This window comes from Ictalurus furcatus, chromosome 16 (genome assembly GCF_023375685.1).
Source record: "Ictalurus furcatus strain D&B chromosome 16, Billie_1.0, whole genome shotgun sequence".
NCBI classification, from domain to species: domain Eukaryota; kingdom Metazoa; phylum Chordata; class Actinopteri; order Siluriformes; family Ictaluridae; genus Ictalurus; species Ictalurus furcatus.
The window spans coordinates 25,615,610-25,632,551 of record NC_071270.1 but is presented as its reverse complement, the minus strand read 5'-3'; the positions used below and the strand labels follow the sequence as shown (position 1 = coordinate 25,632,551).

Sequence of the window (16,942 nt, the reverse complement as noted above, 5' to 3'; positions counted from 1 at the left end):
TGGTGTTTATGGTAATTGATGGACTGTAAGCTGGTGATTATACACACACACACACACACACAGAGAGGAAAGACGCCTCACACACATTGTGAACACAGTGTTCAGAGGATTTCACTGGATCGGAATGCATAATAACACCTGTAACCTGTAATGACCTGTATCTCTGTGTGTGTGTGTGTGTGTGTGTGTGTGTGTGTAAAACCGTGGGCAATTTTTATAGGGACCAAATGAAGGCCCCCTTAATGATAGATTTGAACTTGTGGAGACATTTGCCTGGTCCTTATGATCTATACGCAGACATCCAAACAAACAAATAAGTAAACAAACAAACAAATGAATGCATAAAAGCAAATGTACGTGTGTATATGTTCTAATAAATAAATATTCTTAAAAACAATAAACAAACAAACAAACAAACAAACAGCCCCATAACTTCCATCAGGATAGTGAAGTTAAGGTTAGTTGTAGACGTAGTATTATTGTGTGTGTGTGTGTGTGTGTGTGTGTGTGTGTGAGTGAGAGAGAGAGAGAGAGAGAGAGAATAAACACTGCTGGATCATTTTCTGGATCATCACTGATAGGGTAAACCACTTGTGGTTTGTAAGATCACCACATTTTGTGCCAGATTTATCTACAAACAGTGGATCTGACTCAGTGAGAAAATAACAAGTACAGGAGTGTGTGTGTGTGTGTGTGTGTGTGTGTGTGTGTGCACACATACCGCTTCCCTTGATTACACACTATACCGTAGTCACACCCACACAATTACACCTACCCTAGATCCATTAGGTCACAAGTTCCTGATCCTTCAGACTTCATGTGTTGAGAAAAAGAAAGCACGCCCTCCTTTAACTCTGCGTTTTCAATACGTACTCAAAAAAGTAAACCAACATTCAGAAACCAGGTGGGAAAAAAATAAGTACACCCTATAATTCCGTAACATGTAGATCCACATTTAGCACCATGAAGCAAACGCTTTCTTGAAGAGTTTATCCGCCTTTCACGTCATTCCGGAGAAAATTTGGCCCCCTCTTCCGTACAACGTTGCTTCGGGTCATTGATTTGAGGCTATTCATTCATGCGCAGCTCTCACAGCTGTCTTGTAGACAATCCTTCTCACTGTAGAATGGTGAACTTCAAATCGTTTGGAGGTGGCCTCATGACCCTTAAAAGATTGACGAGCAGCAAAAATCGCTTGTCCGAGGTCACAGCTGATCTTCTTGCTTCTCGTCCTTTCTTCCAGCTCCAGAACACCTGAGAACTGCCAAACCTTCTGTTTTTTTTTTTTTTTTATAGGTACTTACACTTCTTGATGATTAACTAATCGTGTGCATTTAATTAGTAACACCTGATTGCTAATTACTCCCTTAACGATTGCTGAAGTAGGAAGGGTGTACTTATATTTTCCAGCAGGTTTCGGAATGTCGGTTTATTTTTGGGAAGAAAACGACTACTGAAATCTGATGCGTTTTTTTGTTGTCGCCTGAGGTTATTCGATTGTTTATAGAAGTTGGTGAGGACCACACGACTGTTATTTAGGCCCTGATAAATAAAAACACTGAACTTGAGGAGGGTGTACTCTCCTTTTCCCCCCACATGACTGTAATGGTTTCCATTGCTGAACGGGGTCATGTGGGCGGAGCTAGAAATGCTACAGATCACTGATTGGTCTAACAGAATATAGTGATCTACTGAAGTTTCATTCTCTTCTCTAATCTCGCTTTTCTGCAGGGTTTCAGAGGAAATGTTGGAATTTTATCAAATTATTTAATTAAAAAAAAAATTTAAAAAAAAGAGTTTCATGATTTTTATATATTTATTTACCTAAAGTATTGTTTTTTCCCCTGATTTTGTATTTAGCTTGATTAACCGGGACACAGGTAAAATCCAGCAGAAAATCAGTATATGCTCACTACACGGGGTTTTTAAATAATGGTTATAGAAGGTATCAGATACGGATATTCACAGTTCAAAGTCCGCTCGAAAACTTTATCAGTGTTTATGTTCTGCTACGGACCGTGATGTGTATTTTATAGCTGTTGCCTGGTTCCTTCTCTGGGCCTCCGAAATGCTCCGTGTGTAGGTGTGTGTGTGTGTGTAAATGTTTGTTTTTGGGAGTGTGTGAGTTTGGTATGTGTGCGTCAGAGGCTAACTGAGCATCCAAGTTATTCGGAAGCAGGACAAAATGACATCAGCCCCAGCCAATAAAGGAACGGGAAATGACTCGTCTTAATAAACAGTCAGAGTCAGGACTGTTGCATCATTGCTAAGAAGCGGTCAGGGAATTTCCTGAGGCCGGGCTGGGGGGTTGAAAACATCCAGACGTCTAAAGATGACCGTGAATAATAACCTATTTTCGGGTAAAGATAAGCCAGGAAGTTCCAGAGATGGAAATCAGGTTGGAGTCACAACCACGTGTAGAGATGAGTCTTTAAATAAGGACTCTTTACACATATACACACAGTGGATATATAAAAAGTCTACACACCCCTGCTGAACTGTCAGCACTTTCCCCAAACTCAATCTGAAATTACGAGGTATAAAAATTAAAGTGAAAAACAAAAATCAGAAACATTTGAGGAAAATAGGGAAACGAAAAAAAAAACAAAACAAAAACAAACAGTTACAATACCCTCGCTGCGCAGGTCTACACACCCTTTTATAACTGTGGATGTGGTGTTCAGAATGAGCTTAAAAAGCCTGTATAGGGTCTCACTGGCGAAAGGAATCAATCAGGAGAGGGGTACAAAAATATTTCCCAAAACATTAGATGTACCATGGAACACGGTGAAGGCCATCATCGACAAAGAGAGGACATGGAGCACCGCAGTGACATCACTAAGAACAGGACGTCCCTCCAAAATTATTCTTCGCATGTCTGGGCTATGGGGTAGGTCGGCTAGACGGAAGCCCTTTCTCATAAAAAAAACATCCAACTTGTATAAAATCACCCCGAACCATGTGGCAAAATGTGCTATGGACCACCCTAAACTTTTGGCTACTTAGAAATAAATAAAAATGCTGAACGAAAATGTGTCCCTGGTTTCACTTTTTTGAAGAACAAAAATACAACAAAGCTGGGTTTTATCAGTGACATCCTAACTCTATGCAAGTAAATTAGGATAAAGATTTTAAAATCAGGTATTACACAAATCAATAATTATTTATGCCAAAGTTAGATAAACAACGTACTCAGCAGTAGAAACAGTGAGATCATGGTACTTCGATGCAGCATGTGCGCTCGGCCGGAGTTTCGGTTTCAGTCACTTTGCATCATTCTTTCGATGTGGTCTCAAAGGTATTTATAGAGAAAGTAAAAGTTCTCAAAAGCAAACTGGTCTTTCTGAATAAAGGCTCAAATTCGAAAATTTAAAATCGACCGCGTTTAACTTTAACAAATAAAAAGTACAGATTCGTCTCTGTGGGATGATTTCTAGTGCATGTGCAATGTCAGAAAAGAAATGTTATTAAAAAAAAATAAAATAAAAAACTGCTTGTCTGTCTAATTAACTTTATAAAGATGAATCGTTAATTTGAGTGCGCAAGTGGTCAAAGTGTCGAAACCTTTCGCTGCTCTAACACAGAACCCTATCCAAAGCAAGAGCCGAGATATGCAAAGTGAAGCTCTGTGAAGATTTCATTAAAAACCCCAGGAACACAATGAAGCCTGGACATGTAGGGGAGAGTTTTTCACTGGAACGCTTTCCTGAATATTGTCCACGCTCCGTCTGCTGCATCCGCAGGCACGCTGAGAAAGCCATGGCATGGCTCGAAACGGAGTCTCTGCATTTGTTTGTGAAATAAATGAAAGGAAGGAACCCATTTCTTCCGAGATAAGCTTCAGAGAAACCATGCTCCGAAGGGATCTATGGTCTGCAGACCCTATCACACCAACACAGGAAAGTGCAAGAGGAAGTGCTCGTGCACGTTCTGTAGTGTGGGTGAAGCTAGGACAAATATGGAGAAATATGCAGCTAGGATATGCAAATATGCAGATTTTTTTTTTTTTTTTAAATGTATGTGTGTGGAGAAAGAAAATATCTGGACTAGTGTATTATATAGATATGTATTCGTATCTGCAGCAACTATTTATGCTGTAAGTGAAGGAGGCGTGGTCCGTGTGCCTCAGTCTCATTGAAGGAGGCGTGGTCCGTGTGCCTCAGTCTCACTGAAGGAGGCGTGGTCCGTGTGCCTCAGTCTCACTGAAGGAGGCGTGGTCCGTGTGCCTCAGTCTCATTGAAGGAGGCGTGGTCCGTGTGCCTCAGTCTCATTGAAGGAGGCGTGGTCTGTGTGCCTCAGTCTCACTGAAGGAGGCGTGGTCCGTGTGCCTCAGTCTCACTGAAGGAGGCGTGGTCCGTGTGCCTCAGTCTCACTGAAGGAGGCGTGGTCCGTGTGCCTCAGTCTCAGTGAAGGAGGCGTGGTCTGTGTGCCTCAGTCTCACTGAAGGAGGCGTGGTCCGTGTGCCTCAGTCTCATTGAAGGAGGCGTGGTCTGTGTGCCTCAGTCTCACTGAAGGAGGCGTGGTCCGTGTGCCCCAGTCTCAGTGAAGGAGGCGTGGTCCGTGTGCCTCAGTCTCAGTGAAGGAGGCGTGGTCTGTGTGCCTCAGTCTCACTGAAGGAGGCGTGGTCTATGTGTCTTAACTAAGGCGGTGTGGCCTATATGCTTGTAGCTGTTAGTCTCAATGAAGGGGGTGTGGCCTGTGTGTGCCAGTCCTAATGTCGGAGGCGAGGCCTTTTTAACTGTTGGTCCCAATGAAGTGGGTGTGGCTTCTTGTATATAAAATCTATTTAATCTATAAACTGGAAAATCTGAGTTAATGTTAAACATGTGACAAGAATGTAATGTGCAAATGCAGACATTGCAGCACTAATTTTCCATGAAAAGGGGTGGGGCATGTAGGTTTTGGGGGCAGCCTGAATTTACATATTCATAGGATTTGGTTTTTTATTGATGGTGGCAAGAGAGACAGCATTCCGTCTCTGTTTTACACAAATATGCAATTTACTAATTAATCTAGAACACACACACACACACACACACACACACACAGTCCTTACCATTTGCCCTGGTGATTGCTGAACTGCTGCACTGTGTATCCAAACTCATCGACTGTTGGGCCCGAGAAAATTTTAGCTCCTGATGTTCCCACATTAAATCCTTGAGTGTGTTCAATACACCAACCTGCACACACACACACACACACACACACACACACACACACACACACACACACACATACGCACACAAATATTAAAACTTATTTGTTTAGTCAATTTTTTAATTTGTTAATAGTTGTTCCTTAGGTAAAGGAGCAGATCTGGAGGGTTCACAGGCACAGAGTGTTACAGTGAACTGGGATGGAACTCTCGGTCGAGCTACACATGCTAGTCCTGAGATACCAGTGTTCCTGACCCCTTCTGCTCCCCGGACCTACCCGGTCCATCCTGATGCCCCACATGGTGCAGCCCAAAGATCGTTGAGATTACTGAGGATGGTACTACTTAAAAAACAAAACAAAACAAAACAAAACATGAAGATGGCTTTGGACCTCAATTCATAGGAACAGTCACGATGCTACGATGGCTAAATGAACACTTTTGCACTCAAGTCATCATCAGTTCAACAAAACTGTAATGAATTTCCTGGTTACACAATTGCACTATTTGATCATGTAGTACACCGTTATAGAAGGGACTTATTTATAATCGCACTATCTGATGTCACCCAGACGACGATGGGTTGTCAACTCAACCTCAATGTGAAAGACCACAGGTTCCTGACCACTGTAATAGACACACAGAGCAAGGCCCATCCTTTACACACACACATATTACACAAACCACAAGTGATTGCTTCTTTTGCCTTTTCTTGTACATTCAACTACGCAGTGTTTTAATGCGAGGACGGCCCCCGTCAATCAGCCGTTACTATAGAAACCATACCGAATTAGAATGAGTGCATTAATATAAAACACTTCATTCATGCGTTCTGATGGAATGTATAATGAGTATGTGTAACACACACACACACACACACACACACTCCATAACATCTAAACTCTCACAAACTCTCTCTCACATGCACACACCACATGAACCAACCTGCAGACACAATCGGTCTCTCTCTCTCTCTCTCTCACAGGCATGCACACACACACACCCCACACATAAACCAACTTGTAGAGACACAGACTCTGTCTCACACACACATACACACAAAAATGCAACACCAGTCTATGAAATAATTAAACTCAGTACAAAACATTATATAATTATTTATTTGTCCATGATGATTTTTTCCTCCCTGATATTTACTGAATCGTTCCTATGACCGTCCGCTCTTTAAACAGCTTAGAGTTGGGACTGAATTCTGCATCGCTCGTACGCCTGTTTGCATAAAAAGGTCCGAACAAATTCCACTCGAGCTCACGTCCTCTTAAAACGTCTCGGTCTCCTCCTGACTTCCTCAGAAACGACACAGGAACCAACACCAGCCACAAAAATGACCTTTTTCCTCCCACAGTGCTGACACTTCTCCGAGAGGGACTTTTTTTTTGTTTGTTGCGATGCTTAATCACACGGTCTAGACGTTTCTACGTGCACGGGAATAATTCAACCATTCCTAGGAAGATTAACCGGGACGTTTAAGCCATGACTGGAAATCCCAACATAATCAGGACTGAACGGAGGCGCGCCGCATCAGAAATATTTAGAGTAGCGCAGATTATGTAAGACACGAGTGCTCGTAAATGTTTGAGTAGCAGTAATGCATAAACCCCACACACACACACACACACACGAGGACTCTTTAGTGTGTATACCGACTCATAACCATGTGCACACCAACCTCACTGTGAAGCATGGTGCTGGTAGCATCGTGTCGAGCGTTACCCTTGCCCATTTTTAAAGATGAGATTACAGTTCTAAACGATGTTGTCTGGAAAAAAAGAAAAAAGAAAAGACCTTCTATTACAAGCCCAATTCCAAAAAAGTTGGGACAGTGTTAAAATGCTAATAAACACAAAGAGGAGTGATCTGTGAAGGTACTTTGACTTGTATTTAAACAAAAGACGTATAAAGACGAGGTATTTGACGTTTTATCTAATCAACTGCACAGTTTTTTGAAGATAAACCTTTATTTTTAAATTGATGCCTGCAACACGTTCCAAAAAAGTTGGGACAGGGGCGATTTATGATTAATAACGATGTGACGAGTTGAAATAAGAAGGTGCCGTGAAACAGGTGAGGCAATCGTCTAATCGCAGTGTATAAGGAGCCTCCAAAAAAGGCCTAGTCCTTCAAGAGCGAGAAATCGGCTTGCCAATCTGCCAACAGATGCATCAGAGAATAATCCAACACTTTGAGAAGAATATTCCCCAAAGACAAATGGAGTTTTTCACCTTCTACGGCGCACAATATAATTAAAAGATTCGAGGAACCTGGTCAAATCTCGGTGCGTAAAGGGCGAGGCCGAAAACCACTTCTGAATGTGTGTGATCTCCGATCCCTCAGACGTCACCGTCTTAAAAACCGTCATGAGTCTGTAATGGAGATCCTGACATGGGCTCGGGAATACTTTGGTAAACCTTTGTCACTCGACACCATTCGCCGCTGCATCCACAGATGCAGGTTAAGGCTTGACTATGCAAAGCAGAAGCCGTAGATCAACACTGTCCAGAAGCTCCGCCCACTTCTCTGGGCTCGGTCTCATCTGAGATGGGCAGTAGCACAGTGGAATCGAGTTTCCTGGTCCGACGAGTCGACGTTTGAAATAGATTTTGGACAAAACAGCCGTCGTGTTCTCCGGGCCAAAGAGGAAAAGGACCGTCCGAGCTGTTATCGGCGTCAGGTCCAAAATCCAGCGGATGTCATGGTGTGGGTGTCAGTGCACATGGTATGGGGGCATGTAAATGCTCATGGCATGGGTAACTTGCACATCTGTGAGAGCAGCATTATTGCAGAAAGAAATGTACACATCTTGGAGCAACATACGCCGCCATCCAGAGCAGGACAACTCCAAACCACATTCTGCCCGGATTACAAGCGCATGGTTGCGTAAACAGAGAGTGCGGGTGCGAGCATGTCCCAATTTTTTCGGAATTGGAGTTGTACTTGTTAGTGCGAAACTAAAATCAGACACCGAACATGTCCTGGCTAATTTAATCGCTTCAAAACAAATCCACCGCCTGAGATTTAACACATCCCAAAGATTATAGTCAACATTTCCAGACATTCCACACATCCAGCAACACGCCGATGACTGACAGATTTGATTGTCCAAGCAGTTGAACACACCGAGTATAGCTGAAGTTTGTTTTTTGGGTCGAGTTGGAATAAGTTAAGCTGAGGACAGCAGAACCACAAGCCACATTTTTAACACTTCGGCGGAAATTCACTGCAAACTTAGCTTTGAAAGGCTTTAAGAGGTGCCGAGATTTGCAGGTTTCAGGTGGGGATCATGCACCAGGACAAAAGAAAACATTTCATGATTACATCTGCATTTTTTATTTTTATTTTTTGGATAAAACACTACACATACTTGAGGGGCTCCTGAGTGGTGCGTCGGAAAAAACGCTCACCTTATCTTTTGGAGATCAAATCCCTAAGACCCTGTTCATACCTGGCGTTAATATACGTCCTGGGGGATCGGATAGCAATTGGACGGCACCGAGTCCCGGTGTGAACGGGGTCAGAGGTGTCTCGAAGATGCACTGTGATCCGATCACTCAAACTATATTTAGAGGTGGTCTGGGATGCTTTCGGCCATGTGTGAACATGTAGTGTGAACATGAATGCACCTCGATGCATCCTGGACAGCGGCGAAGGAGTGTCTGATCTACTGCATCAACCAGAAAATACGTAATCAGTACAAGACTGTTTGGAAATGGCACCGAACTGTAGCTCTCTGCCAATAAAGACGACTAGGGCTGGGTGATATGCCAAAAAATATCATATCATATCATATATCATATCATGATACTTGAGGACATTTCTACGATATATGTTGCGTATCACAATAAACAACTACGATAACATAAACTTAGTAAAATAAACCTTGGTGGTACTTTTCTTGAACGCCTACAAAGACGATTCATTCTTTAAAAACTGCATCAAAGCAACGGCATGAAATCGGTACCATTTCATTTGTAATTATTAAAAACATGCGTCACCGAACCAACGATACCTCAGAAAAGTGTATCGTGTAATCGTTTATCACGATATGGATATTAAATCGATATATCGTCCAGCCCTAAAGACGACGGCGTGAACGGCTACGCGTCTCGGGTTTCCACTTACGATCCGATTCACCCAGGACGCATGTTAATGCCGGGTGTGAACAGGACCTACGACGCTACAGCCATCCATGGCTGGGAGCCGACAGAACACAATTGTCTGAGCTCTCAGGACGGGAAGTGCATACTCTCTTTTCCCTGTCAGTCAATCACAATCACATCGACACGTGCCAATCGTGGGCATCTCTGAGCTCATGCATGTGGCCGAGGGCAAGTAGCACTTTCTGAGCGTGTTGTGCCGCCCAGTCGCGCAGCATGAGTAGCAGTTTGGCTGACTTCACGTGTCTTGGAGGAAGCCGTTACAGGAGACGACTGGATAGAACACTAGAAACTCTATGAAAACCCATCGATCACTGGTCACCACTGTTCCCAACAACCAATTGCCACTGTTCACATCAACCAATCACCGATCCCCGTTATTCCCAACAACCAATTATTATCACCAATGTTCTCAACAACCAATCACCGATCACCAACGTTCCCAACAACCAATCACTGATCATTGTTCCCAACAACCAATCACCGATCACCAACGTTCCCAACAACCAATCACTGATCATTGTTCCCAACAACCAATCACCGATCACCACTGTTCCCAACAACCAATTGCCACTGTTCACATCAACCAATCACCGATCCCCATTATTCCCAACAACCAATTATTATCACCAATGTTCTCAACAACCAATCACCGATCACCACTGTTCCCAACAACCAATCACCGGTCACACTGTTCCCAACTGTTCACAACCAATCACCATTTTTTCCAAAGACTAATCACTTTGTCTCTGAAACGGTCTGTACAAAAATAATGCAGCAACACTAATCAGACAAAAACTAAACCAGACTATGACAAAACAGGGCTTTGCGAGGTGGGACATTATGAAAAATAAAAACATAACGGAGCAACATATATATTAATTGCTGTCTCAGCAGACTCAATTTAGAGATGTGCGTCTTGTAAAAGTGTTTGATTGTCTGAGCGGTAAATGTGTTATCAAATAGCAAAGACAGAAGGAAAGACAAGGCACCGCAGCATAGCTTTAAATAGCGAGATGGCACAGGAAATTTAAAAAAAAAGCGTGAGAGAAAGTGCACTGAAAGCGACACTGGGGCAAAACATGCATCCACTCGATAAGTTGGCAAGTGGTAAGAAAAAAAACACAGCTTGAGGCAGGAACAGATACACAGGGCCAGAACACAAAGCAACCCTTAAACACTGAAGAGAGAGAGAGAGAGAGAGAAGTGGTGCGGCAGGGCTTTGGAGAAAAGACAGAGCTAAGATTAAACTCGGGATATGAGAGAGGGCCTGTAATGGAAGGGTCAGGCAGAGGGTCAAACAGACAGAGAGAAAGACAGGAAGAGATACAGAGAAAGAGAGAGAGAAAGACAGGAAGAGATACAGAGAAAGAGAGAGAGAAAGACAGGAAGAGATACAGAGAAAGAGAGAGAGAGAAAGACAGAGAGAGGTCAGATCGTCTAATGCTGCTCATTCAGTTCCAACACAGTTCCAGTTCACTGGCTGCTTTGTGTCCAATAAGCCGGCTAACCCACTTTAGCGCAGCAGTCTGGACCATTTACAACTACAACATGTTCACAAACACTACAGACTCAGCAGGACACGATACAGCCGAGTGCATATGTTTACACCCCCTTTATATTATCTTATGTAAGAAATAACTAAGGCAGTAAGTAAGAAATAAAACACTCTGTGTGCAGTTACTGTTAAGTCGAAGTGTTTTATTCCTCGTATACTGCAGCGGTTATTTATTTATTAATGAACAGGTCATACTTTTTATCCATTCATAGTTACATTTAATATTGCGGATCATCCGCTAAACAAGTTAGTTCCTGTTCTCACTTGCGGTATAGCAGCAATAAACAGTCCTTCCTTCACCAGCCGATCTTTCTTCACTGTCTTGAAGCTTATAAGACAAAAAACTTGTCATGTGACAGAGAACACACAGAGTTAACTCCTCCAATCACACGAGCCGTTTCCCCAATGACCAATCACTACTGTTCCCAAGGCCAAATCACCAAACCAATCATTTATTACCATTGTTCCCAAAGACCAATCAGTGATCAGCATTCATCTGGGAAACCAATCTCTGCTCACCATTTTTCCCCAACAAGCAATCACCGATCACCACTGTTCTCATCTATCAATGACCAAACACCATTTTCCCCCCAACAACCAATCTCTGCTCACCATTTTTCCACAACAACCAATCACCGGTCACCACTGTTCTCATCTATCAATGACCAAACACCATTTTTCCCCCAACAACCAATCTCTGCTCACCATTTTTCCCCAACAACCAATCACCGATCACCATTGTTCTCATCTACCAATGACCAAACACAATTTTCCCCAACAACCAATCACTGCTCAGCATTGCTCTCAACAACCAATGACCAAGCACCATTTTCCCCCAACAACCGATCACCATTGTTCTCAAAACACTATCAAAACACAAACTAAAATCATTTGTATTCGGACAAAACTCTTTTCCTGCGAACAATAATGACCATGCAATGAATATGCAAATTAGTTTGTTGTTACATTATTACTTTTTTTGCTCATGCATGAACTACTTTTTTCCAAAAAGGGGCCAAAAGAGCAAGAGGCTGTCAGGTTTAGGGCATGTCCTAAAGTTAATACATTTGGGGCGTGTCCTAAATTTACCTAGCTTAAGGCGTGCCCAAAGTTACTTAATAATTTGATAACAGAGAGAAAAAAAAAGATATTAGCACTAAAGATGCGAAGTTTGGCACGTTCACTGTTTAATTTATTTCATTTCGTTTTAATTTACCTCAGTGCAAATCTGTGTGGCTCGTGAATGACTGAATTGACATCCGGGTACTTCACAGAATGTCGTTTTCATTATGTTAATAATTTAGTAGGCGGCGTGTCTTTGATCTATTTCTAGAGAAAGTTCAAATAAAACTGAACAATTTTAGACATGACACGCAGCTTTCCTACACACATACTTACATTTCCATATTCCTGTTATAAAACACACACACACACACACACACACACACTGTAATCTGGTCACCTCTATATACACGCGCGCGACTGTACACATTCATTAGCCTAAGCGCAGATAGATCACATCACCTTTTAATTTAAACCCAGTCACATGCACAAACTACACTGTAACCCTTGAGTCTTTTTTTCTGGAATATTCTGTGGTTTAAAATGTCTGAAATGTATAAACACACCCTGTAAAATCAGCAGCAGCAGCACCGGCAGAAGCACGCGCTTCCTCAGGTCCATGTTGACGGTGAATCGTTCAGGACTCGCGCTAACTTTCCTCCTCGGGAAACTCAAAGGAACTTCATGAGTGTGCGCGGATTCATCCAATCACAGAGCAGCGGAATGGGCTGGGAGAGACTTCAAACGCTCACACAAAGTAAATACAGTCAGGGTTGCCAGATTGTAGAAAGTACATACATACATACGATGAAACAAAACTGGAACTTTTCAGCACGATGGATCAGCGGTACGTCTGTCCACAGTCGAGCATGGTGGGGGCTCGGTGATGCTCTGCGGCTGCTTTGCATCCTCTGGCACTGGAAACCTGCAGCGTGTGGAAGGCGAGATGGATTCATTGAAGCATCAGGAAATCCTAGGAGAAAACATCATGCCGTCTGTGAGGAAGCTGAAGCTTGGGAATCATTGGACCTTCCAACAGGACAATGATCGCAAGCGTACCTCAAATTCCACCAAGGCTTGGTTACAGAAGAAGTTCTGGAAGATTCTTCAGGGCCATCACTGTCACATGACTTGAACCCCATAGAAAATCTCTGGTGGGATTTGAAGGCGGCGGTTGCAGCACGCAAACCCAAGAATATTACTGAACTGGAGGACACTGCTCATGAGGAACGGGTTAAGATTCCTCAGGAACGCTGCAGAAGCTCTGCATCTCGTTTCCAGCAGGTCATAACAGCAAATGGAGCTCTAAAGATGCTCGCCATGAAGGGGGTGAATAATTTTAAGTTAAATCATTATAAGTTGCATTTTCAGTTGAATTTGGGGGAAAACACCTGAATCATTCGTTGTGTCAAACTATTTCAATTGCTTTTGTTTGATTTGTTGATCGCAAACAGCTGAAAGTCTGTACGTCTTTACAATAAACCTGATTTGCACTGGTTGTTGTGTATATATACAACAATATATATATACAAACAATCAAACAATAGTATAATTATATTGATTTGTAACAGTCACATGGGCATGAATAAACAAACAATCAAATAAATACATAACCTAATAAATTATATCATTTTTATTACATGTATTGTCCTCTCTGTACTCGTACTCTGACAGTAAAGTTGAACCGATTGTATTGACGTCTTTATTGTAGGTATTATGTATTGGGTATTGAATAGCTTATCAAACAAACAAACAAACAAACAAAAAATACCCCGAGGTAAATTAACATCACCCTTTGCATTGATGAGGACTTGTATGCATTCACTGGGTGAAAAAGACACTATATGGCAACCCTGTTGGGGAACAGGGGACGTCGCGATTGGGCTAGAACTTTTAACAAACGGAGAAAGAGTTTCCTTTTATGGGGTTGAGACTCCAGGGGGAGAGTCACAGTATACCCCTGGCTCACCTGATTCACTAACAGCTCAGTGAACTCCCACAGTGTCCAGTGAATCAGCTCTCAGTTAGACTCCCTGAATTACAGTGTGACGTTTAAAAGGTTCATTCATCACCCCTGCTTGAGTCTGATGATGTAAGTATAAGTGCTTGGGCAACATTTCCCTTTAAAACAGAGTCAGTGATTCTGTGGAGTGAAGCTGACTCATGGACGCTTACTGAATGAAGTTTGGGGAACCAGATCCGAGTCCGAGATTAAACGATGATGATGTGGTCAAAGAACATTCTCGTGTTGTGCAATTCTAGCAAAACAATCAACACCAGGCTGGTTTGATGAAGCTGGGTTACTGTTACCACCTCAAGCTGATTATTTACCCGTAACAGCACCCCCTTAAGTGTTTTATTCCTCTTGTACCACAGTGATTTGGCAACAATTACAAATGTTTACTTATTTATTTATTTTGTAAAAAAGAAAAAAACCCCATCTTGTTTGTTTTTAATCTCTTTAACGGTGTGTGATGTCAGACAGAAAAGTGCATTCCTGTTCTCGCTTACGTTACAGCAGCTATAAACAATCACCAGCCTCTCTTTTAAACTCGGACACGAGAGACTCGTTAAATGTTCGCGCTTTACAGAAAACTTTGCCACTTTGTCCCCGCGAACGAGCCGTTACTATAGAAACGATAACGTATTAGAACGAGCGCATTAATAATAATAATAATAATAATAATAATAATAATAAACCTGCACTACTGTCAGAGCTGCTGTTCTAGAAAATGAACCAGTGCCTTTTGACCAATCAGAACGGAGAACTCAACACAGCCGTGGTGTAGATAGCGTTATAATATCTTGTGGAAGATCGCTTGGCGTGTTAGATACGCCAAGACAGAAGATCAGAGTCGAGGTTATAGTGGTTATTCGGTCTTGAATGAGGAGAGACGACAGAATATTTCACTTCCTTCTCTTCAGTAATCCTCCTTCAGTATCACGGTCCTGTGGACCTGGAAGATACGAGCAGGAGCACACATTTACACCTGGGATTCGTCTGTGAGGCGTGTTTTTTTTTGTACATCTGGTGTACACGGCTAACTAGAAGTAGATAGTGACCGCGCCACGTGCATTATATCATAACATGGACATCTTTAAATGTACTTAGCCTCATGTGGTGAGGGAGTTCGTGATAGGACATGTAGATGAAGAATGCAGTTTCACAGAAACATGCAGGAATCACACGGGGTGGGCGTGGCCAGGCCAGTTAGCTCACTCAAACCTTCCCCAGGATGTCTTAAATACTAAACCGACCGACTTCCACTATGCTGCACTTCTCACAGGACTTCCCAGTGCTAACATAAACAATCTAGAACTTGTGCAAACCTTAGCCACGAGAATACTGTATTTATTAACGTTATAATTCTTTAAAGGTCTTTTAAAGATCTATTTTTCTATTTTAAAAAAAATAAAACAGCGAAAATATATTGTTTATCACGTCAGCTTTTATTACTAGAAATACTTGTACATTATTATTTTAATGATTATGCTTTTATTTGTATTTGTATGCACTTATTAATAGGATTTATTTACTTATTTAAAGCGGCAGTATGTAACCCATCTGTGCGACCCACCCACAGGGAGCCTAGAGCCTATCCCAGGGGACTCGGGGTACGAGGCGGGGGACACCCTGGATGGGGTGCCAACCCATCATAGGGCACAATCACACACACACACACACACACACACTATGGACAATTTGGACATACCAATCAGCCTAAAATGCATGTTTTTGGACTGGGGGAGGAAACTGGGTAACCATGCGCGCACAGAGCAGAGGCGGGAACCGGACCCCCAAGGTAAACATGCTAATCACTAAACCACCGTACGCGCCTGCAGTATGTAACTTTTGTTCAAAATTAAAGGAGCAGCCAGGGTTAGTTTTGAACCTTTTAGTGGCCTTAAGAAACATCCAACTTTAAAGCTGCAGTATGTAACTTTTTTTTTTTTTTTTTTTTTTAATGAAATAAGTAAGCCAAGGTTAGCCATTTTTACAACTGACCTTTTGTTTCACTATTTCTCTGCTTTTTATTCCACACCGTAAAGCACCTTGGGCTGCATTTTAAATGTACAAATAAATGAACGTATTAGTATTATTTTTACAAAACAACACCAACAACAACATTATTATTATGCTAGGCCTAGAATAACCTCACGTCACGATGTTGTGGTAATATCATCCATCTGTTACATTCATCGTTAAACAAGTCTCCAGATATTAATCCCCTCCCTCGGTTTCCATGGTAACAATGGCACGAATTAACCGAACACGTTCCACGTCGTAGCAGATCGCCGAACGACTCGTTTACGCCACGGTGTGCTTTCAACAGCAATAAAACTCCACTTTGAAAACCACTGTGTGGTAGTAAGCGGGCTCTACGAGCCCCGCCCCTTTCAGCGGGTGAAGCTTCACAAATGGAAAGCTGAGGTCCACGAGTGCTGTTTGGAATTTAGAGAACTTACAGAACGTTACCGATTTAAGGCAGGCGATCGCAGCAAGGAGACGTAAACGTCTCGAACCTCTCCGATTTCTCAGAGTTTTCGCTTGAATAAAACGTCACACGAGTTTCTTCTTCTGCTCTGTGCCAGATCTTGTGCAAGGTGGATGTCTTCTCACTTTATCTCTGTACGCAGCAGTACATTTCCTGGAAGTGCCTTCTGACTAGATCAGGATGAAGATATTTAAACCACAAACATCCTTACACAACATGTTCCACCATCATGCACCCAATCACTGAGGTCAAAAGTTTACAGTCTCATCAAATCTTTTACATTTTTGTCACTTTCTCAAAAATAAGGCTCCAAAATTCTCACTTGATAAAATTAAAATGACAAAAACTTAGAGTCGGTGTCTGGTGTTGTTCGTTAAAAGTTAAGTTTAAAAAAAAAAAAAAAAAGGTGTAGCAGGGCTGCTTCTGAAACTTCGAGGTTCCCTAAGTGACATCCTACTTTAAAGCTGCTGTGTGTAACATTTTGTTGAAAGTGACA

At 42.3% G+C, this 16,942-nt stretch overlaps 1 protein-coding gene across 1 annotated transcript in view; it reads right to left on the bottom strand.

Annotated features, from left to right (window-relative positions):
- Positions 1 to 12,765, bottom strand: part of LOC128620269 (integrin alpha-2-like) — a 39,154-nt gene extending 26,389 nt beyond the window's left edge. Inside the window, exons 1-2 of the mRNA XM_053645125.1 lie at positions 12,517 to 12,765; positions 5,057 to 5,180 (exon numbers count right to left, since the gene is read on the bottom strand). Coding sequence (XP_053501100.1) covers positions 5,057 to 5,180; positions 12,517 to 12,571 — 179 coding nt within the window. The 5' untranslated portion in view covers positions 12,572 to 12,765. The remainder of the gene's footprint in view (positions 1 to 5,056; positions 5,181 to 12,516) is intronic.
- Between the last annotated feature and the right edge of the window lie 4,177 nt (positions 12,766 to 16,942).